General features: G+C 47.9%; 1 protein-coding gene across 2 annotated transcripts in view; it reads right to left on the reverse strand.

Annotated features, from left to right (window-relative positions):
- CEP192 (centrosomal protein 192) overlaps positions 1 to 24,110 on the reverse strand; it is a 2,224,848-nt gene that overhangs the window by 2,092,152 nt on the left and 108,586 nt on the right. For both annotated transcript variants that reach the window (XM_078687485.1, XM_078687486.1), the window contains exon 4: positions 13,383 to 13,552. In XM_078687485.1, coding sequence (XP_078543611.1) covers positions 13,383 to 13,552 — 170 coding nt within the window. The remainder of the gene's footprint in view (positions 1 to 13,382; positions 13,553 to 24,110) is intronic.

The raw sequence follows: 24,110 nt of genomic DNA on the forward strand, positions 1-24,110 counted from the left end.
GCCAGTCGTCCAGATAAGGGTAAACGTGAACCTTCTGCCTCCTGAGGTGCGCAGCCACTGTCGCCAGGCATTTCGTGAACACCCTGGGCGCCGTGGTCACCCCGAAAGGTAGGACCTTGAACTGATAATGCCGACCCTGAATTGTGAATCTGAGGTATTTTCGGTGTGATGGATGTAGTGGAATGTGAAAATATGCATCCTTGAGATCCAAGGTTGCGAGGAAGTCTCCCTGGTTGAGCAACGGAAGAACTTGCTGCAGCGTCAGCATATGAAAGTGTTCTGAGAGAATATACTGGTTTAGGGGTCTGAGGTCCAGTATGGGTCTGAGGGACCCGTCCTTCTTTGGGATTAAAAAGTACAGGGAGTACACTCCCGTGCCTTCTTCTTCCACCGGCACGAGCTCGATTGCCCCTTTTTGCAGCATGACGAGTACCTCCTGCTGCAATAAGTGCAAATGCTCTGTGGACATAGGACGGTGTTTTGGTGGCATGTTGGGTGGAGTGGAGGTGAACTCCAGACAATAACCGAACTGGATAAGTTTCCTGACCCACCTGTCTGTGGTGATGGATTTCCAGACTGGGAGGAACTGCTGGAGTCTCCCCCCCGACAGGTGTAGTATGGTCAGGGGGCAGTGACAGGGCGTCACTGTTTGTTGGTGGCGGAGGAGCGGGAGTTGTTGTTTCCGCGACCTCTGCCCTTGGCGCTGTTGCCCCGATATTCGCCTCTATTGTGCTTGGTGTAAGAGGACTGCGCCCCACCTTTATTGTATTGCCTTTGCTGGGACATCTGGCCTCTGGAAACACCTCTATTGCCTGAGCGACGAAAAGTGCTGCTCGAAACTGCAGGGACTGGAGAGCCCCCATGGACTTCGCAGTCTCGGTATCCTTCTTTATTTTTTCTAAGGTGGTATCCACCTCTGGACCAAATAACCTATCTGGGTTTACTGGCTGATTGAGGATGGTGGTTTGCATCTCCGGCTTGAATTCAGAGATTCTGAGCCAGGCCTGACGTCTCAACATGACACTGGTGTTAATGGCTCTGGCCGCGGTGTCCGCCACGTCCAGGGCACATTTAATAGAAGCGTTGGAGATAAGCTTCCCTTCCTGAATAAGCATCTCAGCTGCCTCTTTATACTGGTCTGGAAGATGTTGTAACAGGGTCTCTAGCGTGTCATAGTGCGCCCTGTCATATCTGGCTAGGAGTGCTTGAGTGTTTGAAATACGCCAGATATTGGCTGCTTGAGCCGCCACCCTCTTCCCTGATGCCTCCAGCACTTTAGACTCCTTGTCAGGGGGAGGAGCATCACCAGTGGTCTGGGAGTTCGCCCTCTTCCGGGCATTAGAAACTACCAGAGAGTCCAATGGCAACTGGCCCTTGATGTAGGTAGGGTCGCCAGGTGCCGGCTTATATTTCTTTTCAATCCTAGGGTTGATCACCCTGGCCCGTGTGGGTTCCTTAAAAATGTCTGCAGCATGCTTCAGAACCCCTTTCAGCATGGGGAGAGTCTTGACAGTCTTCTCTGCTGTTGAAAAGGTATCAAAGAGGAAGTCCACTTCGATAGGGTCAGCGTGGAGTTCCACGTCGTGGTTTTTGGCCGCCCTCTCAATTAGAGCATTAAATGCAGCTGAATCCTCAGTAGGAGAGGGCTTGACACTGTAGACCTGAGGGTCCTGGGCAGTATGCTGATCCACTGGGTCACCTGCATCTGCCCATGAGTCTTGCTGATCCTCGGGATCAGTATTGGCAGGAAAGTTCTACTCCTCATCATCACCTTCTCCACCCTCCACCTCTGAATAAGTGGGTGAGGGTGTAGCCACTCTTGGGAGTCCGTGGAGCAAGCGGCTCCATTAGAACTGGGGAGTCTGTAGCAGGTTTTTTGCGCTTCAAAGGAATCGTGTAGGACTCCAGAGGCTGCGTTGCCGGGATTTTCCTCTTGTAGAGGGTAAGTTTTCCGGTGTCGGCGTCAATAAAGTGTTCCGACTGCTCTTCCACCGAGGGTTGTCGATGCTTTAAGCTCCCAAGCGGCTGAGAATGCTTCGACGCTGTAGACACTGGCACGGGCGCCTCTGCGACCGAGCGTGGTGCGAAGGCCTTCGGTGCCACCTTCGGCGGCAACGTAAACAGGAGTGGCATTGAAGACTTCGGCGGTGCAGCAGCCGGCTTTGGTGCGGAAGCATCCTTCGGAGCGGCCGCGGAAGCCTTGTCCTTGATGCGTTGTAGAGAGTCCGAGACCTGCTTCGTAAAGGAAGCAGACTGTTTCGTCGACCCGACAAGACGTTTTCGGTCCACCAGCAAGTGAAGACTCTAGCGTCGATGCCTTGTGCTTGTCCGGTCGAGGGACAGGATCTGCCCTTTTTGGCGCGCTGTGCCCCCCTGTCGCGTCGACGGCCTTTGGCGCCGACGTTTTCTTGTCAGGGGCCTTGACCACTGTGTGTGGTGTTCCAGTCTTTGGTGTGACGCCCTTGGTCGTTTTTGACTCGACGCCCTTGACTGACTTTGACTCCGCGCCCTCGACCGACTTCGGCTCGGCGCCCTTGGTAGACTTCCACGTGTCGACAGCCTTCTTCGGCTGCCCCGACGTATCGGAAGACGAGGAGGCGGCCGGAGGGACAGACGTCTTCTGCTTCGATGGCGTCTCCATCACTTTCGTTGTCGTCGACACCGAAGGTTTCAGTTTCGGTTTGACTAACGGCGGCTCCGCAGAAGTGTCCGTAGCCGGGCCCGTAGGTGAGGCCGTGGATTTGGGTGGAAGGTCTTGGGTAAGGCCATGTGGCGATCCCTCGACCTGAGCCGTAGCGATTGTGTGATCGGGGCTTAGCTCTTCACATGAGCTATCTTCCGTGGCCCCATAGGCCTCATTGTCGTCTCCTACCTAGTCGACGACTTCTTCTGCATCGACCACCTGGACGTCCGAGTCGTATTCGTAGTCGATCTCCTCCGCTGGAGGGGAAATCTGCAAGTGAACTTCTTGTTCGTCTGCTTCTTCTCTGTCGAAGATGTCCACTGGTGCCGGTGCCGACTGCAGGGCCTCCTGACGCGCCACGCGCCAAAGTCAAATCGTTTTCTTCGATCGAAACCTGGAACAAGCCATACAGTTGGCTTCGTCGTGGTCCGGCGACAGGCACTTGTTGCACACCGGGTGGACGTCGATGTAGGGGTACTGAGATCCGCAGACGGGACATTTCTTGAACGGACTCCGTTCCATGATGTCGGTGAAAGTCTTGCTGCGTCGACTGGGCCTTGAGCACCGTAGAGCCACGCGACTCCTCTAGACGTCCGACTCGGAAACTGAGTCGGAACAAGGCCGGGCACCGAACGCAAACAATACCGACGTTAGAAGCAAAGGCCTCCGGGCCTTTAGAAAAGTTTATATCGATTCCGAACTGGAGATGTCGAATATACATCCAAACCCAATGGCGGAAAAAAACAATCTGGGGATGGAGTCGATGCCCATGCGCACTGTAGTCCAGGGGAGGAGCCACCTATCTCGTGATACTTCGAAGACTCTTCCAGGACAACAATGTGCAATCATCCGGACCCAACACTAGGCGGCGATCTATGCTATAGATATGAATTCAGCAGCCCACATGCCTCGAACCAAACCATACGTTTACTGTATTACTTTACAGAGATTTGGCTTGAAACTTCATTAAAAATCTGTTCAAACCATAAAAAGAGGGGGCATGGCCAAGATGGCAGACTGAGAAGACATGCTTCTGGGACCCTCCGCTCCGGCCTCGGTGAGCCAGTCAGCTGCCCTGCTGCTTGGACCCACTGGAAGGTCGAAGAGGGTCCCAAGGGCACTGGGGAGCTCTCTGACCTGGGAGGCCCCTGCAACGAGTGAGTCCTGGCTCGTGCCGCTGCAGTTCAGCAGCCTGTGGTGTGTCGGAAAAGCGTGGAGGGCCGCAGAGGTTGCAGGCGGACAGGAGCGTTGGCCCAGTTAATGCTGAAGATACGGCACTCAACGGCTCAGGCTGGAGCGGAGGCCCAGACTGCCGGTAAGCAGCAGACTGCGCGAAGAGTGGTCTTGACCCGGCAGCGAACCACGGCCCAAAGAGAGCGGCCCACGGAGAGAGTGCCAAAGAGACAGTCTTGTCCGCGGAGGGACCCTCTCCCGCAGTCCTTGCGCTCAAGCGTGGACCAGAGAGGATGAAGAAAGGCAGAGAAGAATCTGAGACCCAGTGGCTCTTGCTGAGCTCTCGACCTCTCTGGACCTCCAGCAAAAGACTAACTGGATTGCAGGTGTCAGGGAGGCCTGACCTTGGGCCTGGTAGTGCAGGGTAGATGCCAGCAGCGCCTTGAACCCACACAGTGCTTTGGGAGTGCCTGGCTAGGCGATACCGGAGCTTACGTCCCACCTTCGCTGCACAGACAGGAAAGGTGCCTTGGCCGGAATCTGTGAGCCCCTGGGAGTGGAGGACACAAGGTCCTGTGAGACATGGAGTGAGCTTGTAGAGGTCCCAAAGCTGCTGGAGGGCACCCCAGGGGGGCCCAGTAGGAGCGGTCTGTCCTGGTTGGAATGCATGACTGCCTGTACTCTAGCGATGGGGTGGCAGGGTGCACACCCCAGTACTCTTATCCTGTGGCGATCGCTTTGGAGCCACTATCATCTCGGACTTGCCCTAAAATCACTGAGGTCCCGTGGTCGCAATTGCTTTGGTCCCCCGAGGATCTCTACGAATTACACACTGCGCGGGCCAGTGGACCACGGCTTTGAGAAGGCAGCACAATATCCTAAAAAGATCGCTCCATTAAAGATATGCTCACGAAGCACCCAACCTATCTGAATAAGGAGTGCTCCAACACCCAGAGCAGTCCGCCATCTCCCGGAAATCCTGAGGGAGAGGAGCCGATCACCCGTTCCTACTTAGAAGCGCCGCTCTCCGCTCTTAGCAAGGATCAACAGACTGTCAAGAGGGATCTGACGCAGGAGTTTCAAGTGGTTCAAAGGGATGTGTCTGAGACTGGAGACAGAGTAGACACATCGGAAAATCACAAAATATCCAGAAACGAAGAAATTTAACAGCTTCAACAAGAAATGATACGCCTCATGGAACAACTATTTCCAAGCCTACACCGAAGACCTTGAAAATAGGTCATGACGCAATAATATAAGGATTAGGGGGGCTCCCAGAGCTGCGGAAGATCTTGGAGAGTATGTAACTGCTCTCTTCGCCCAGGTCTTAGGGGATACTCAAGCCACAAATATTCACCTAGACCTAGGGTGTGCCCCCCCCAAAATCGGTACTAACTTGCGTTCATGACCTTCCCCTGAAAAAGCGGTTTCTACGCAAGGCCAGTGATATGAACTCGGAGTTCCGAGGCCACCTGCTGCAACTATTTCAGGCTGTCTCAGCAATCACACTTCAGAAGAGGCGGTAGCTCCATTCAGTGACAACCATCCTCAGAGACAAAAACATCACGTATTCTTGGGGCCATCCCCTTCGCTTGGTCTTCTTGTGGGAAGTAAAACTCAATCAGCTTCCCTCATTCAAGGCAGACAAAAATGTAATGCAGATCGAGGGTGATGAGGGCTCTACTCCCCACATGGCCGCAACAGCCCCAAAAACTAACGGATGCTCCCAGTGAAAGAGGAAACTTTCCAGTATGGGAGTCATGAGAACTAACCCCACTCCAATAGTCCAAGAGAGAAGAGCAGTTCAGGAGAAACTGGCTGAGGACCCAGCATCAGAGGACGCCACTTGAGGCACCGGGATCGTAATTCTGCTTTGTCTTTTAAGTTTGAAGGCTCCAGCTGAGGTGGGAGAGACTTGCTTCATGGAGACCAGCCAGCCATGGATCCCAATCTTCACCCGTTCTCTGGAATGGCATTGCTGTCTCATGGTGCCTTGCTTCTTCCAGGGACACAGTTTGTGCTTCTTTTTCACTTTTTTAATTCAGTTATGTTTATGTTAGGGTTATTTCGAGGATATCCACATGCATGACACTCAAAATACACAAGATATTCTTACACATAGTTACACCACCTGACGAAGCAGGTCTGGGTGTTGAGAAACGGTGCAGACGCATAAACAACCCCTCAATGCCAGGGATCCCCTTAAAGTGGTCAGTTAAATGGAAAGGGGCTCAACAACCCTGCAAAGAGGCGTGCCATCCTCTCATCCGCCTGAGCATGCTCCAGGTACATTTGCCCTCGCCAGGAGACACATTACTGTAGGAGCCTGGCATTTCTAAAAATCCAGAGATTTCCCACACCAATTCTTCTCCTCTTCAGGCCGTAAAACACTGGGGGTGGTAATCCTGTTATCGGGAAACTTCAGTGGGAAAATTGGGCCTAAACTGGCAGAGATTAGGGGTAGACATATATATATATATATATATATATATATATATATATATATATATATATATATATATATATATATATACACTCCAATCCCCCTTTCCTTTCAAAGAGGCACACCGGCACTGGCTGGGTTGCAGTCAATTCATTTATTTGAGTGAAATAACACGAAGGCAAGAGGCTTCCTTATCCCAACGTTTCTGCTTGTGAAAGCCTTGGTCACGGGAGGCAGTCTCTGTTTTTTGAATTGCACCCACGTGGTCTGCTTTTAAACAGCGTGGGCCGTATTCTCTTTCAGAGTGCGCAATGGAAAACTTGAAGGCTTTAAATGAAAGAAACATTTGTATGCTCCAACTTACTTATATTGATGCCCTTTCCATTGCACAAAAATTAATGTCAGCTTCATTGCACAGTTCGAAAAGTTAATTTTCCACTCACATGATTCAAAGCAGCCCCAGCCTGCATTCTCGGATATACATCCTTCTGCTCCCAAACTTGCCACACGCCGAAAACAGGGGGCAAGCAGGTCAGGTTCAAGCTGGGGCTGCTTTGAATCATGTGAGTGGAAAATTAACTTTTCGAACTGTGCAATGAAGCGACCCACCATCCTGTCCGGACTGAGGGGAGCCCCCCCACAGTCCTCGGCCTATCCTTACGACCCCCCGACGTCGAAGACCGGTGTCCAGACGTCGAACGCGGTCCCCTCGACGTCGATCCCGACCAGATGGAAGATCCTCTAAACCTCGACGAGCGCTTACGCCTCGACGGCGACCTCGACCGCCTCGACGGCGACCTCTTCGATCGCCTCGACGTCGACCTCGAGCGCCTCGACGTCGACTTCTTCTGCGCCGGAGACCTCTTCCGCCTCGACGGCGACCTTGTCCGCTTTGACGGCGGCTTCGACGACGAGGATCCCCTCGACGACGACGATGTCCTCGCCTTCGACGGCGGTGTCGCCTCGACGGCGAGCGCCGACGCCGGATCCTCCGATGCATTCCACTCGACGCCGACGACGAAGAAATCGACACCGGGTTCGACAGCGGCCTGTGTAAGTCCCTCGACGTCGACGGGCGACGTTTTCTCGACCCAGAGCCCTGGGGAGACCGGGAACTGGTCGTGGACCTTCCTCTCGACGTCGTGGTCAGAGCAACCGACCCAGACGGAGACCTTGGACGTTTGCTGGACTTCCTGCCCCTGGGGAGCCCCCCAGAGGCCTCAGCATGGGCAGTAGAAGCCCCTCCAGACCCACCTTGAGCCTTCAGTCTTCTTTCTTCAAGGCCCTGAAGTCTGATCTTCCTCCTGTCCTTCAGGGTCCTGCCAGAGAAGCCTCTACAGATCCCACACTCCTCTGGGATGTGGGAAGAGGGAAGGCAGAGGATACACACCTCATGGGGATCTGACTTGGCCTTCTTCCTGGAGCACTACGGGCATTTGTCAAATAATGCAGGCATTATTGACAACAAAAGGGTGCATAAAACCAAGAAGAAAGTCACCAGAGTACTTTAAAAGTACACAAAATCGAATTTCAGTGAAAAAACACCACAAAACCCTTGAAAAGGGAGAGCTCAATGCTCCAGGGTCCTGCTTGCAGGAGCCGGAAAAAAGAACTGAAAGTAAGTTGGACCTGCTATGCATTCTGGGATACTGGGAGAAGGTTCTGGAAGATTCTCTTAAAGGCACAGTATCCTTTTCTGAGCCACATAATGGCAGCCTATGGGGCTTGTCTGTCCAGGTTCTTCTCTCTATCATTCCTGAGGGAGTTTGCTGTTAAAGCAATGGAAATCTGTACAGGCTTTTGCTGTTTTGTGGATTTTATGGTGGAATTTCTAGTTGAAGTACTGGACAGTGTAGCCTTTTAGGCTGCATTATCTGTCTTTAAATTCTCTCTTAAGTGTCTATGCATTTCTGCATTTTTTGACACTAAGATTATTTTTGATTGCTCCTGGGTCCACGCACATGGGCGGGACTATTCACTAGATTATGACTATACACAGAGATCCCCTACTACAGAACAGAGGGCATCGCTCGATTGTCCGATACGTATTGAAGAGGTCATAGCTGTCATTACAGACAGAAACTTAAATTTGCAGGCCCAAATGGTTTCCCAGCATGCTTCTACAAGACCTTCTGCGCAGAACTAGCCACTGTCCTCACAAGGCTTTTTAATTCCATCTCGGGCACGGCTTCAATTCCACCCTCGATGCACGAAGCGACGATTATCGTCATCCCAAAGCCCAGAAAGGATGGTCGATAGCACGCGAATTACAGACCCATCTCTCTACTAAACATAGAAGCTAAACTGTTCACTTTTAACCTAGTGGTCTGACTTAATCTCTTCATGGAGGGGTAGGTGGCACTAGATCAACCAGACTTCATTCCCCAGGGAATGCGCTGATAATAGAAAATTACTCATTCACATCACAGATACGGCCAACTGCGTCAAAAGTGAAACAGCGTACTCTGGCCCTATTTGGAAGAGACACTGGCCCGCTTTCGAGAGCAGTTCCACTCCTGGGTCTTGAGTAACTATGGGTTGCCAAAAGCTATGGTGAGAGTCTAAGGACAAAGCGCCTTCTTCCCAATAGGTTGGGGCACATGGCATTGTTGCCCCGTCGCCCCTCTTATTGGTGCTTTATATGGAGCCATTCATGCAAAGAGTGAGGGATCATGCTCAAATCAAAGAGGTACTCTTCAGAGGGGAGGAACACCTTATTAGTTTATATGCTGATGTCATGGTTACTCTAGATGACCCTCGGGAGAGACTGCCGCACTTCGTGAAGGAGATATGGGTGTTTGGAGAGACGTCGGGGTTTCGTATGAACCTCCATAAGTCACAGGCTCTTATCCTATCTGTCTCACCGAATACGATGGCTTATTTAACTCAGAATTACTCACACCAGTGGGCAGCAGAATCCATCTATTACCTATGCAGTTAGCTTACACACCGGAGAAAATAACTCAATTATCAAGATCTGTTAAAATGGGTGCAGACTAATCTGGCCCTCTAGCGACCCTATCAGTTATCTCTGCTGGGCCGAATGGCTGAGCTGAAGATGAAGATTCTCCCCAGGATTCTCTTCCTCTTCCAGACTCTCCCTTTGATGTCCCCACTTGGCATGATTACCTCCTTAGAGGGCCTGATAAAAACACTTTATCTGGGTGGGCAAATGTCCCCGCATGCGTAAGCAATTGTGCAGGCACCCACCGCACAAGGGTGGGTTTGGGGTTGCCGAGCTTACAACATTACTATCAATCGTCCAAGCTTCACTACTTGGTTGAATGGTCTATGGCGGAGTCAGAGAAGCCATGGCTGTTCATGTACAGGGCAATTGCCAGGGAAGGTTCAATTTCTTCCCCGTGCTCATATAGCCCCAAGCTTTTATATATATATCTCTGGTTACAAGCTCACCGTTTGAAACAATCAGACTATTAAAGGGAACCTATGCACTTTCCCCTCCCCAGTGGTGGGTAACCCGGCATTCACTCCAGGCCTGGGATCCACATTTAGAGTCTGGCAGGAGACCGGCTGCCATGCAATTGAGCATTTTTTCAAAGAGTTGTGTCCAATTTCTTTTGATAACCTGCAGAAGGACTTTTCCGTTCAAAAAGCTGAACGATTCCATTACCTACAGATTAAACACTAGATTTTGCATCCAGGGGGTAGAAAGGGGTCTCAAAGACTGACGAAGTTTGAAAAATGGCCCATCACTAAAAACGAACAGACAAAATGTAATCACTGAACTATATGCACTGCTTCTTCCTTCCATGGATGAGCTCAAATCCCCCACCCAACTCCAGTGAGAAGCTGAACTGGGTAGAAAGCTAACCAATAGAGAGGGGCAAGATATATATCATAGAATGAAACGCTCAGCACACAACATGTCTAGCATAGAAACAGCCACGAAAATTGCCACTTACTGGTACCTGACTTGAGTTAGACCTAATTGGGGCAACCTATCCCGTAATGACGAATGTTGGTGACACTGAGGGGCAAAAGGCAGTTATCCATATTTTATGGAAATGTCCTAAGCTGACCTCAATTTGGGAATCTGAGGTAAATGACTGACACCCATTTCCAACCTCAAATTCCCTGATTTCAGTCATAGACCATACTAGGACTCCCTATCACCCTTAAACACCCACTTACAGGGAGCACCATATAAGTATATCGCTGGGGGCGGCCCAACAAACCATTTTGGCACTCTGGGGACCCCGATACCGTACAAACACATTTGGTATGGCTTCATCGCCTCTGACATGTTCTAGGCATGAAAAAGTTGATCGTCACCTTGTCTGTCCAGGATGACTCAGGGGAACTTGTGGCAACCCTATATAGCCCTTCTATCCCAGGAATTTAGGGAATTTACCTGCCCCCATTATATGAGGCTACTCCATCTCACAGCACCGGCCCCTACAAAAGATAAGGAGGCAGTCCCTGAGTGATGTTCATTTTAGCCATTTTCTTCTCATGTTTAAAAATGGCTATGGGTACCCGGGGCAGGTGGGATGGGACTGTTCGTAAAATGTTACACTTACGGGTGCAATCTATATGTTGGTGATGTACATTATACTGCAAAGCTCATTATTTGAGAACGCATGTACTGCTGTAACAAATACACATTTAAACCTAAACCATGAAAATATACCAATGCCCTCTATCCTTCTAATTAAAAATATATCAAATACCCAAAGACATGTATTGAGAAGAGGATTTTTTTTCTTCTTTTTTTAGGACAAATAGCGCGAAAAAAGTACAAGTTGCACCCAGGGAATATTGCTCCACAGATCATTCGACCTGTACAGACAATGTCTCGTCTAGCAGCACAGTGAGCCCAGGGAATGATGGGGAGAGCGGACGTGAATAATAAAGGCTAAAGTAAGCTAGACAGGAACGCCATGAAGGCTCAGGAGAGCGGATTCCCATCCATGACATCAGCCTGGACCCGAAAAACCTAAAGACTTGCCCTCCCTACCCCTACCACCAAAGCACTGCAATGGAGCATCCTATGCAGGAAGAACTCCGTAGCTAAGCCACCCAAGAAAGATAGTACCAAAAATATCAGAAAAGATTTTTTTTTGTAATTCTTCATTGAATATTTTTTTGCTTCTTTAACATCGTAAATCAACAGTAAACATTCAGCACCAACAACTAGCACACACCTACAGTTTTTCAAAACAACGTTACCATGCATTTTTTTTTGCCAATTCAATTCACAACAGACTTGGCTAGCATTAATTGCTTACAGGTTAGCCTCTAACGAAACCGATCCACTCTTGTTTAGGACAGGTGTAGAAACAAAATCATTGGCCTCCATCTTGTTACCCTCATAGTTCAGGCAAACCGTATGAAGTTTAAAAAAAACCCTGGCTTAATAATTCAGGAGCTCATGTACATGGCATTGGTCCATACCGTATTTCCACCAGACAACCCTGGGCGGTGCAGGCTTCCTAAAATTGAGCAATATTTTTTACCCAGCGACTTTTGCAAAGCCTCTGTATTGCCTTAAATGTGTGGAATATCTCCAAAGAGAAGGCCCCAATGACTTCACAAGACAAGGTTGTGTGGATAAAATTCAACAGGATACCCTACATTTATCCCATTCTACACCTGGGTCCACTACAAGTGCCACAACTTCTCAGTCAAAGATATTTTTGTGTGAGTATTTGAATTGTATTTGTCAAGAGTCTGCTTGAACTTGCAGCTTCATGTGCGCAGGACCATAAAAGAAATATTTTTTTGCCACACACAGAGCATTGATTTACGGGGGAACAGGATGGTCAATGGAACAGTACTCAACTATGCTACCAGTTTAACTCCAAGTGAGATGCAGTTTCACAAATTGTGAGAGTTATTAAGGCCACTGTTGGCAGCACTAATCTGAATATCACAGCTATTGAGGGAAGCATGGAGAATCTTGAAGGGAAAGTAGGCCAAAATGAACTGCAGATTGGTGGGGAACTGATCTGCGCCTGGTAAACATGGAGAATGCAGTCTGTGGACAGAGTGGAAATGGAGGGTCACAAGGACTTCAGTAAGCGGGCCAAAATCCGCCATGGTCTGACTGCAGAGTGAAGGGTCGGACAATACATTATAGGTCTGAGCATTCTTGGTTCCCTCATCTAGAAGACTGGGAACAGAGAAATGGCCCAGCACTTTTTACAAACAGAAGGTAGGGGTGATGAATGCACAGCCACGTTGGAGGTGCGATGAGCAATCCGACTGCTGATACGAAGACCTGAGGGAAACAAGTAAAAACTCAAACTGTTCAATCTGAACTGGTTACACATGCAGCCTTCAAGAACTGAGGGCTTTTCTATAGGTGGGAAGCAAAGTATTGATTTTCCGGATTTCAAAAGTATCACACAAAAAAAGATGCCACTTCTCCAGTTGATTAAAAATGTGGTTGTCGTTGGGCTGTAGTGCCTCTCATTGAACCTGGCAAAACTATGGGAGCAGTTAAAGAGTAAAGTATACTTTTATAGACTTCCGAGCAGACCGAGACTTTCTCGAGAAAATAAAAATAAAACCACAAACGCTGGACATGAAGGGCAGACAATATATGTGACAAGCTCCTCAAGAGGTGCTCTTTGTAGCCGATGGAAATTATGGGCAGACACCTAGGGGAAAGAAAATTAATTTTTCTAGAAATTTATATTTCATGTTAACTGCTCTCGCTCCACGCTCCCTCCCATATCAGTTTTGGATAGGGTTTTTTAGAGAGCCTTTGTTCCAGCTGATTAACATTTTAGCGTCTTCTAACATGTGCTACATAATGGCAAGATCTACGTTATGGATCTGGGAACCTTCAAGGAATGTAACTTTTTTTCTTGACCATACAGTACATAATAAAATAAACAAACATGTGTACAGAAACGCACTCACGGACAAAGATATTCTAATGTTTAGGAATACCAAATACACCCTTGTTATAAAGATACACATTATTAAAGTATTGCATGGAAGACTAATAACTCTTAATATTAAATAGAACATTTTGCAATTTTACTATCAGTTGTATACCTATTAAAGCATTAGTACTTTCAAGAAGAAAAAAAACAATCCAACCACAAGTAATACCTTTCATGCGTTCTAATGGCAAAATTCCAAATGAGGTATCTTGGCTCTGGCTTGAAATGCTGGGACGATCAAAGTTATCGTTTGGCCAACTGCAAGTTAAATTGCTTTCCTTTATGTAAGCATTCTGGGGAACAGCAGGGATACGATGACTACCAAACATGCTCTCTTCCCTAAAAACATTAACAAAACGTTTAAGTGAATAAAATTACACACAACACAAAACTGAATTAACATTATATACTGCCAAAGCGGTTATCGATTACACAGATTATAGTGCAAGCTTACAAGAGTCCCTATGGGTGCTACAGTATTTACAAGAGCATTGCTGCCGAAGGGGAATTAGTGTACACCCAAATTCAAACAGAAAACAAAAACACAAAACCTCTATCAATAAACAGTGCCAAAAAGATCCTTAAAACCAGATGCAAGGAAGGCGGCTTTGCTAGGAGTAAATTGTGTAGTATACAAGACTAGAAACAAGTGGAAAATCAAAACAGTAAATTCTTGATTACAACTGTGGGGAGGATTCGGTTTCATCCACATATTTCCACTGGTGCTCAAATTTAATTCCAGGTTAGGCGCCCACATACAAATTGATACTATACACTATTTCCCAACAAGGTCCTCAACAGCTTTTACCTCCTGTAAATTTTTGCACAGATCATGTAAGTTATACACTTTGCACATAGGCAAATAGCACATGGGGGGGAGGAGGCATTAGAATCCTGTTTCAGGCATCAACAGGAGTAGGCACCCAAAAATGAGATCGTACTGTAAATGATCATAGACCACGTGTTTCAGTAACAAAGGTGTGATTTTGGTCACCCGAAGAAACAGACTGCAGCCGGTACAGGGTTACCAAATTCCTCTACATTAGGAAAGCAGATAATTCAGCAGAGAATGGTAGGATGAATTTGCTGCTTTACTCTAAAGGAGTTCTCAGAGCGTATAGGCAGATGAGCATTGGGCAAACGGTGATGGATTAAAACCATGATCTATTGACTTGGTAAGAGTATTCTGCATCAATCAGAAACTCTGTCGATCACCACCCCCCTTTTCCAAAATCGGTTTTATCCACACTATGTGTGGGAGGGTATACTCAGACGTGAGTCCCTTGCTCATTGCACCATCAGGACTCAAGCAAGCCGGGCCGAAGAAGGCTGTGATGCCAGAAACCGGTCCCCGGAAGCTTGTTTCCTTCCCAGTATAAGAATTGGCTTGGTAGTTTGGTTTGCCCTGTTCCCATCATGCACTGGGACAGGAACAGACTAATTTGCATATAGCCAGGTTCTGAGCTGGGATGCTGCAGTGTGCTAAAAAACGGTGATGGATTAAAACCATGATCTATTGACTCGGTAAGAGTATTCTGCATCAATCAGAAACTCTGTCCATCACCGCCCCCCTTTTCCAAAATCGGCATTAGAATCCTGTTTCAGGCATCAACAGGAGTAGGCACCCAAAACTGAGATCGTACTGTAAATGATCATAGACCCTGTGTTTCAGTAACAAAGGTGTGATTTTGGTCACCCGAAGAAACAGACTGCTGCCGGTACAGGGTTACCAAATTCCTCTACATTAGGAAAGCAGATAATTCAGCAGAGAATGGTATGATGAATTTGCTGCTTTACTCTAAAGGAGTTCTCAGAGCGTATAGGCAGATGAGCATTGGGGAGGAGAGAGCACAAGCAGCATCAGCACTCAGAAGAGCTGCTAGATGGGCTCCTAAAATATTTATCCTGAAGAAGACAATGGAATCCTACCCCCAGAGTTCATCAACACCAAACCTTGTCCTGGCAAAGTGTTATGCAGGGGATGAATTTAAATTAAAAACTTCTCTTATCGATGGATCCGTCTCCTGCTCTGCTCCAGAGATCTAAGAGACACTGCGGGAACATGGCTGCAACAGTGGATCAGATGGCTCTACATAAGCAGCAAAAGATCCAGAGGCCTCTAGTCCCATCAGGGCAAAGCGAAACAGGCCCTTATCAAACACAGGATGGACGCCGTTACCTCTGGTGATTTGTGCAGGGTAGTGAGGATTGTAGAGGATGCTGCAATACTGTGTTGTCGTTCATTTTCCTATCAGTAATGCACGTCTACTGCTCTAGAAGCCCTTGGAGTCCACGGTTTAAGTAAATAAAGACCAATGACTGCAGGGCCCCTCACTGGCTGGTGGTGGGGCATGTGTGTTCCTTTCTCCCTTTGCGATTAAGGTGTGTGTTGGGGGGGGGGGGGAGTGAGACAGTAAGTGGGGGGGGAGTGAGACAGCACTGCAGTGGACTGAAAACACATGGTGCTGAGCAGTACACATTGCTCTCCAAGTGTGCAGGATCTGTCCGCTGCCACAGTGAGAAACATGTACATGGGGCAAGCATGCTTGCATTAACTCCTGTAACATATCCAAGTACCCTCTTTTTAAAAATGTTTTTATTGTTGAAACATTACACACGTATCATCCAAAGGCTGCATGACCATATACTGTATACAAGAGATCCCCTTACAGAGGTGGTGATAACACTGTCAATCTACACTAAGCGATGACCGTTTGCATTTTACATAGACAGTTGCGCCTCCTCTATACATCAATTCTGTCCCAGGGGACAGCTACCAGTAGCCTTCTCATGCCATATTTCTTATGATATGTCGGACTACCATGTGTACACATATTTACTCGTGGGACTATCCTGCACCCCCCCCCCCCTCCCCCCTATAGAAGCAAATTATGTGATAGCACCTCTGCCCCTCTGTGTTCATTTACACTATCAATGTCTGGGTTCACTCCTCCTCAGACTCACCAGTCTCCTTGCCCAAAAAATAAGCTTGGTACAAGCCCAGCGGTTCCTGGGATGACTGCGGAGGGAGTAGCTCGCTGTGTACGTCCGACTGAGTGTTACAGTAGACCATATCTGCATGCCATTCACCTAAGTTGGGGACTGGGCCCCTGGCCCAACACATCGCAATCCGGTGTCTTGCCAGTAATAACCCAATAGCCAGCAGGGGCCTAATAGCTTGGTCTATACCCCTGTTGAAGCCCAGTGGGGTTAACATAGGGTCGGCTGTCAGTGTAGAACCATTAATCTTGCTCCGCTCACAAAATACTGCCCTCCAGAACTCAATCACCTCTCTACATACCCATACTACGTGCAGGAAATCGGCTACATCTCCCCAACATCAAGAGCACTCAGCAGTGTCACATAGCACATACTTATGGATTCATAAGTGATATTGATCTAGTCACTGAACAGCAGTATTTCCAACCCTTATCGACAATGGTTTTACCTAGGTGCCTATGCCACTCCTGCCTAGCCACGTTACACCCGGCCTGCACACCTCTTGTCTCAGCGTATAAATCTTCTAAACCAGCCCGTTTAGGTTGGTCGCCTGGATAAGCAATGTCATCGCAGGAAGGGGAGGGGGCTCCAACATGTCTTCCCCCAGAAATTCCTGCAGTTCATGTTCTGGAAATGTTGACAGCGGGTAAGGGGTTTCTGAGCTTGTTCTCTACCTTGAAAGTCTTCCCACCTCTTAACCTCCCCATTATGGAATAACTACCCCCAGCACAGCAACCCCCAATCCCTTCAGAGCCGCCACCACCACCACCACCCCCTTCTCTCGACTTGGTGGGAACAACACAATTCGATTGGAGCATGTGTGGAATATAAAAAAGGCACCAGCCTGCTATTCCACTGTCGCCAGGAGCGAGTAACTGAATTGAGAGAGTCAAAAACGCTGTGGCACCTGGACGGATTATGAAACGGACTGTGAGAGCATAAGAGGGTGTGCAGAGTCTCTTTCAATGTATAAGTGTGTGTCTATGGGCAATGAGGGACAAAAAGTAAAGTTTGTCAATTAAATGTTCTTTTTATTTATAATTAGACCATAAAGGCAACACAAGAGTCCCTGTAGCTTCAGTCTTCTGTTCAGAGGAAGAGGGTGTTGCCGGATTTTTAGATATCTCCAGGATTGGTCCGATGTGGGGGGCATAAAGAAAAAGAAAACACGAATTTTAAGGAATATGTAGGACGCTTAGTGGAAAAGAAGGGCGAGGGGAGTGAGGGAAGATCACCGGCAAGCTGCACCACCACCAAGTGTTTGTACGCCTCGCTTTGGCTAGACTATTACTTTAAGTCTAAGCGCTTGCTGCGGAGATCCTCCCCCTCCCTGCGGACCTTTTTCCCCGTAGGCCTCCCCTTCCCGAACCACTCCCGGATACAGTTACGTACCTTGGGTAGCCACGCTCTTCCAAGAGGGTGGCAGGTTAGCTGGTAGTGCCGGATAGGGTCCGGCTCCCTGCTCTGCACTTCTTGGTCCTGGCGTCCAGCTGCTATCGATGAGGTCGTCTCTCCGCTCTCCACTGCAGTGGTTCCGCTACTCCTTCACTTGGGATGACCTTGGTCTGGACTCCCTCCTGGCTTGAATTTCCGGTGGCGTCCTTCTGCCGGCTTCCTCCTCCACATTGCGCCCCATTGGAGCATGTGACGGGGTCACATGACATGAAGTGGTTTCCAGGAAGTACGGGAAATTAAAGGGGCCATCACCATCCACGGCCGTGGGTGACTGAAAACAGAACACGGGAGATATAAGGTGGTAAGGGGTCACTGTCTCCCTCGTCCAGGTTCTGGGACGGCCCATCGTGACACATTCCCCCCTAGACAGTTCACGATCGGGGAACTGGCCACTCTAGAAAGGAAGTCAGCATTCCTGTTGGAGGCGTCCTTACGGTGTCGGACTTCAAAAGAAAATGACTGGAGGGAGAGGAACCACCGTAGGACAAAGACGTTGTTCCCTTTATTGCGGCTCAGCCAGAGGAGAGGGGCATGGTCCGTATATAATATAAAAGGAGCACCTTCCAGGTAATATCATAACTTATCAACCGCCCATTTAACAGCAAGGCACTCCTTCTTAATGATGGGGTCGTTCTTTTCCCGGGGAAACCGTTGTCTACTAATGAAGAGGACAGGGAGTTCCAGACCTTCATTTGATATTTGCGACAATACGGCACCCAGACCTGAATTGGAGGCGTCGGTCTAGAGGATAAATGGCTTTGTGAAGTCAGGGGACACAAGAACGGGGCTAGAGGTGATGGCTGTTTGAGGTTTTGAAAGGCTTGACGGGCCAAGGGGGAGCGATCGAGTAGATCCTTAGCCCAGACGTTCTTTTTGAGTAGCTCTGTCAGAGGGAATGCTATCTCTGAATATCGAGGAATGAATCTACGGTAGTATCCCATCAGGCCTAAAATGCCCTAACTTCCCTTTTTGTAGAGGGGAAAGGGGTGTTGGTAATAGCCCTGATTTTCTCCTCCAGTGGCTCGATGACCCCATTACCCAGGAGATACCCCAGGTAGCAGACCTTTTGGTAGCTGACCTTGGATTTTCTTGAATTTATATGAAGTCCAGCTTTTTCAAGGGCACGGAGGACATTCTGACAATGCTCTAGATGTTTTCCCAGTTGGAACTTTGTTTAACTATATCATCCAAGTAAGCAGCGGAATATCACAGATGTTCCCGTAAAACCACATCCATAAGTCTTTGGAATGTGGCTGGAGCATCGTGGAGGCCGAAGGGGAGGACAGTGAACTCAGAGTCCAGAGGGGGTGATGAAGGCAGTTTTAGGTTGGTCCTTTGGAGATAGGGGCACCTGCCAGTAACCCTTGGTGAGGTCCAATGAGGTGATATACTGGGCCTCACGTAACTGTACTATTAATTAATCGACTCTTGGTAGGGGGTACGAATCAAATTTAGTGATAGCCTTCACTGCCCTAAAGTCAATACAGAATCTCACAGAGCCGTCTGGTTTGGGTACCAATACTATGGGCGATGACCAGTAACTATGAGAGGGACGAATGACACCCATAGCAAGCATTTTAGTGATCTCTTCCTCCACGGCCTTTCTCCAAGCTGCAGGGATTCAGTAGGGTCATTGTCGGATTACCGTCAAGGGCTCTGAGGGGATGGAGTGTGCCACTAGATGTGTATGACCAGGAATATCGGTGAATATGTGTGCAAAGGAAGACAGTATAGGTTCTAACGCCTCTCGTTGGGAGTTGGAAAAGGATTAGTTAAAGTTTAAATCGGCGAGAGTGGAGACAGTCTCCTTGGTTTCCTAGGCCCCTAGAAGGACACTCGAAGGAGGCTGCCCTAACCATTTCTTAAGGAGATTTATATGGAAAATGTGGGTTTTCGTTTTACTCAATCGTAAGCGAGAAGTTGTCAGACCTATCTTTTCTACTACTTCATAGGGGCCTTTCCATTCAGATAGTGTTTTTGGGAGGGACGAGGGTAATAGTACAAGTACCCAGTTGTGTACCTGGACGTAACGCCACCTCTTCCCTTTGTCATAGAACGTCTGTTGCCGTATTTGGACCTTTTCTAAATTGCCATGGGCGAACTCGCATAATTTGTGGAGACTCGATCGCAAGCCCTGGGTGTAGTCTAGGTGGTTTTGGTTTTCTTCGGGTTTTTCCCGCTACCAGACTTCTTTAGTCATTTCACGGAGGGTACATGGTTGCCTCCCGTACAGTAGCTCAAAGGGAGAGCATCCTAGGGTACTCTGTGTTTGGCAAAGAATGATGAATGGGGCCAAGGGTAGAAGTGCGTCCCAATCAGCACCTTCTGCTGTAATAATTTTCTTCAAAGTTAACTTGATGGGGCCATTGTATCTTTCACACAAATCATCCGTTTGTGGATGATAGACAGAGGTTCGTACCTGGGCGATGTCAAGGGATTTACACACCCTTCGCATCAACCGGAAAACTAATGGGGTGTCTTGATCCGTGAGGATCTCACGAGAGAACCCCACTCGAGAAAAAAGTTCTAACAGTTTTTCACAAACGGTGGTGGTGTTGGGAGTTCTTACTGCAAAGGTTTTGGGGTACCTGGTAGCATAATCAGTGATAACCAGGGCATAGACATTCCCTTTCCTTGATCTAGGTAATGGTCCTATGAGGTCCATCCCCACGGGTTCGAAAGGTTTCCCAATAACGGGAGGGGGCTGTAGGGGTACAGCAGGTGGGCAATACGGGTTTTTCTTTTGGCATATCTCACACTCCTGCCAGTACTTGGTAATATTAGCATGTATGCCAGGCCAGTAGAAATGATTCAATATGGTTTAACTCGTTTTCTGGGTCCCAGTATGACCAGCTAGGAGATGGCTAAGGGCGAAGAACATAACCTGATCCCTAAAAGACGGTGGGACGAGTAACCGTTTTGGTTCTGAGGGACCTCCCTTCCTATAGAGTAAGTCCTGCTCTACCATGAAGCTGGGATAAGTATCAGTGGGTGTCGAAGGAGAGGACGCTTGTTGCTACGCCATCTTCAGTGTGGGATCGTTTTTTTGGGCATACCTAAAGTGACAGTCTTCTAGCGAGGGAGCCTGAGTAAGAAGAACAGGGGTTCTCTTTGGTGACGGCTTCATTTTTTGGGTGACGCGAGAAAAAAATTCTGGATTATCGGTCCCTAGTATTAATTTCTCTGACTACGACCCCCAGGGTAGCCTGTAAGTCCTTCCCATCGGGTAACCTAACTCTTATTCTAGCAAGGGGGTAGTTCTTCACGTCTCCATGGACACAACGAATGGGCACTTGTTTTGGGAGAATATTTTGGGGACCGATCAAGGCTGAGTGAATGATCGACTGCCTACAACGGTAATCGAGTAGGGTTTCGGACAAGGATCCCATTAATCATCAAACTTACATAGAAACAGTTGCCCAATTCTTCTGTATACAAGGCATGCTTGGGTAGGTAGCTGATATCCATCAGCTCTTCTGTATTTTTCTTCTCTGGGAAGAAACGGGCTATATATCCCCAGGCTCCACAATCAAAACATTGGGGTCCTTATGATGCAATGGCTTCAGGTTTGACAAAACGGGGTTTCAGTAGGGGTCTTCGGGTATTTCTTTTCGGGTTTCCCTATATTGGAGCGTAAGGTTTTGTCAGCCTCCCACATGCAAGGTTTGGGTTGAGCTCGAGCATATGTAGTTGCCATTTCAACTGCCTGTTCCACTGAGAGGGGAGTGTGCTGTCGGAACCAACTCTGGGGAGAAAAGGGAAGGGCTTCCATAAACTGTTCGAGATATATGAGAGACATTATCTCCTTTTTGGATCTTTCTTGGGGTTGTAGCCCTTTGCCTGCAGCTGTTTTTAATTTAAAAACAGGGTCTTTGGGCTATCTCCTGGGCATCCCTTCTCTTTCCTGAAGCACACACGATACTCTTCGGCGTCCATTCCGAGGTGTTCTAGGATAATTTCCTTTACCTCCTTAAATGGGGAGTTGCCGTGGAGACTTGATAAGCCGCCTGCACTTCACCACTCAGTAGGGGAGCCCAAAAAAAAAAGGCCATTTTGTTCCGGCCATCCTGATGCTTTAGCAGCACGCACAAAATTTAAGAGAAACGCATCCAGGTCATCTCCGGGTATGTATTTCTGGAGGGCTACAGTGGGAAACTACTCTGGGTTCCTGTTCTAATTATAGTAGTGGGATCCACTCTCTCGGACATCTTTTGGAGATTTCGCTAGGTGTTGATTGATGGAAGTGGTGAACATTTCTATGTCAGATTGCGCCGCAGTCATTTATCTCTCGAATGCCCATTCAAGCTTCTCTTGTCCCCGTATCAGTTGTTGTATAAGGTTCTCCATTTTAGTAATTCAATGGAGCACTGCCCGTATTCTCCACGTGTCGATGGGCAATGAGGGACAAATAAAGTAATGTTTTTCAATTAAACGTTTTATTTATAAATGGACCATAAAAGCAACACAAGAGTCCCTGTAGCTTAAATAGATGGGCCACTGTTTCTTTGCTAGAATGGCATACAGGACACAGATCGTCACTGGGTTTAGCCCATCTAATAGTAAATACTCTTAGTGGCAGTGTACCCACCCTAAACTGGAAATATAATTTCCAGTCACAGGGCTTTGTGATTAAATCCCAGTATGGTTCCAATCTGGATGTGAATTTGCAATCCAGGAATAGCCCTGTTAGAAAGGACGACTCACTGCTTCCGAGTGTATTATACTGGACCATTTCCCAATACATGATTTGTAATATCTTTTTTGATGGAAAGGTTGAACTTATTGGCTCCACCCACAGGGAGTTCATACAAATGCTTTCTAGGGTAGCTCTAACCTCCCTTAGCCATTTTATTCAATGGGCGGTATCTGCCCTTAATATGTCTAAGAAACCAGCCGCGTATACTGCAAGCTCTGGAGTAGTCCAAAGTTTCTGCCAATACAGAAGGGGACGCAGTTTAGCTTTATCTGCGATTTGTTTCCTCCCAAGGTCATACAGTAACGGACACGTTGGGGTACACTGCGGTAACCTAGTAATTTTTCCTAAAGAACCTATTTTCTGATAGTGTAAGCTTAGATAAGTGCTCGTACCCCCAAAGTTCTGTGCCATATAGGGCAGCACTACTTACTTTCATGTTGTAGATCTCGTGTCACATTGCAATTGTTCCCCCTCGTCTCCGTCTCAGATACCTATAATCACCTCGTTTTCCCTTCTGCGGCATGCTAGCATCGCAAGTGAGGCTCCTGGTCATTCTCCCTTCTCATAGGTCTTTGTGACAGCATATTTGCCCAGGTGTTTAACTTCAGCACATGCTGTTTCGTGGTATTCCTCAGGCTTACTTTTGATCTCACCCACCACACTAGGGTCACCACTCTTATGTCTGAGTTTCAGTTCAGCTATCTCTTTAACTAAGCGTGTCAGTATGCACTGTAATGTTCAGAGGACCCCAGCATGCTTGACAATTGTATGATATATATATATACACACATACATATACACACACACACACACACACACACACACACACTTTGAATGCCTCTCAGACTATGACAAAGTTGTCGACTGACCCAACACTTATGGCAAAGTATTCCTCTATTGCTTGTGTTAATTTGGACTTTAACACCGGGTCGAACAGTGAGTAGGGAGGGGGAGGAGAGGGGAGGTGGGGACGCCAAGCAAATGCTGCAATCCGTTGTGCTTGCAGTTCTAAATCCAATATCACAGGCAAGTGGTCCAAATAAGTAAAGTATGAGGGAGTTGTGTACACCAAGTCACACGGGATACCAAGCTCCTAGGATAACCAGTAATCTATGCGGTGTGGATATCATGTACTGATGAGTAATGGGTGTATCCCCCATCCCCTGAGCAGTGGGCATATGTCTACTAACCCTCGTCCCCTCGGCACTGGTGATTAAAAGATCTCCAGCTACATGATGGTTTTACTGAAACCAAAAAATGTTTGGTATCAAACATCTCGTAGTAATAAACCCACACTGATTCCAGTACTGGTCACCGAATTTGGGCTTAGCTCGTCCCTCAGGGATCTACTCTTTCTGAACGTGACTTGTGGATTATGGTTTAAGTGAGGTTTCAGGTGCTGGTCAGTTAACAGCACATGCCAGTGTTTATTTAAGATCTTTTTTACTTCAGTTGCCTGGCCTGAAAAGGTTGTAATAAATCTAATTTTAGATTCTGCATCCTTGCCTGTGTTGGTCTTCAGAAGATCCTTCCTGTCTTTAATGTCAGCTCTTGCAATTGCCCCTTGTATGGTCTTATTATTGTAGCCCCGTTGTCTGAAACGTTCGATCATTGTCTCTTTCTCAAGTTCAAACGCTTCAGATGTGCTACAATTACGTTTGGCACGTAGCAGTTCCCCGTAAGGGATACTGTCTATCAGATTTCTTGGGTGTGCACTTCTTGCATTAAGCAGGCTATTGCCAGCTG

The sequence above is a fragment of the Lissotriton helveticus genome, chromosome 4_1 (assembly GCF_964261635.1).
Source record: "Lissotriton helveticus chromosome 4_1, aLisHel1.1, whole genome shotgun sequence".
In the NCBI taxonomy this organism is placed as follows: Eukaryota; Metazoa; Chordata; class Amphibia; order Caudata; family Salamandridae; genus Lissotriton; species Lissotriton helveticus.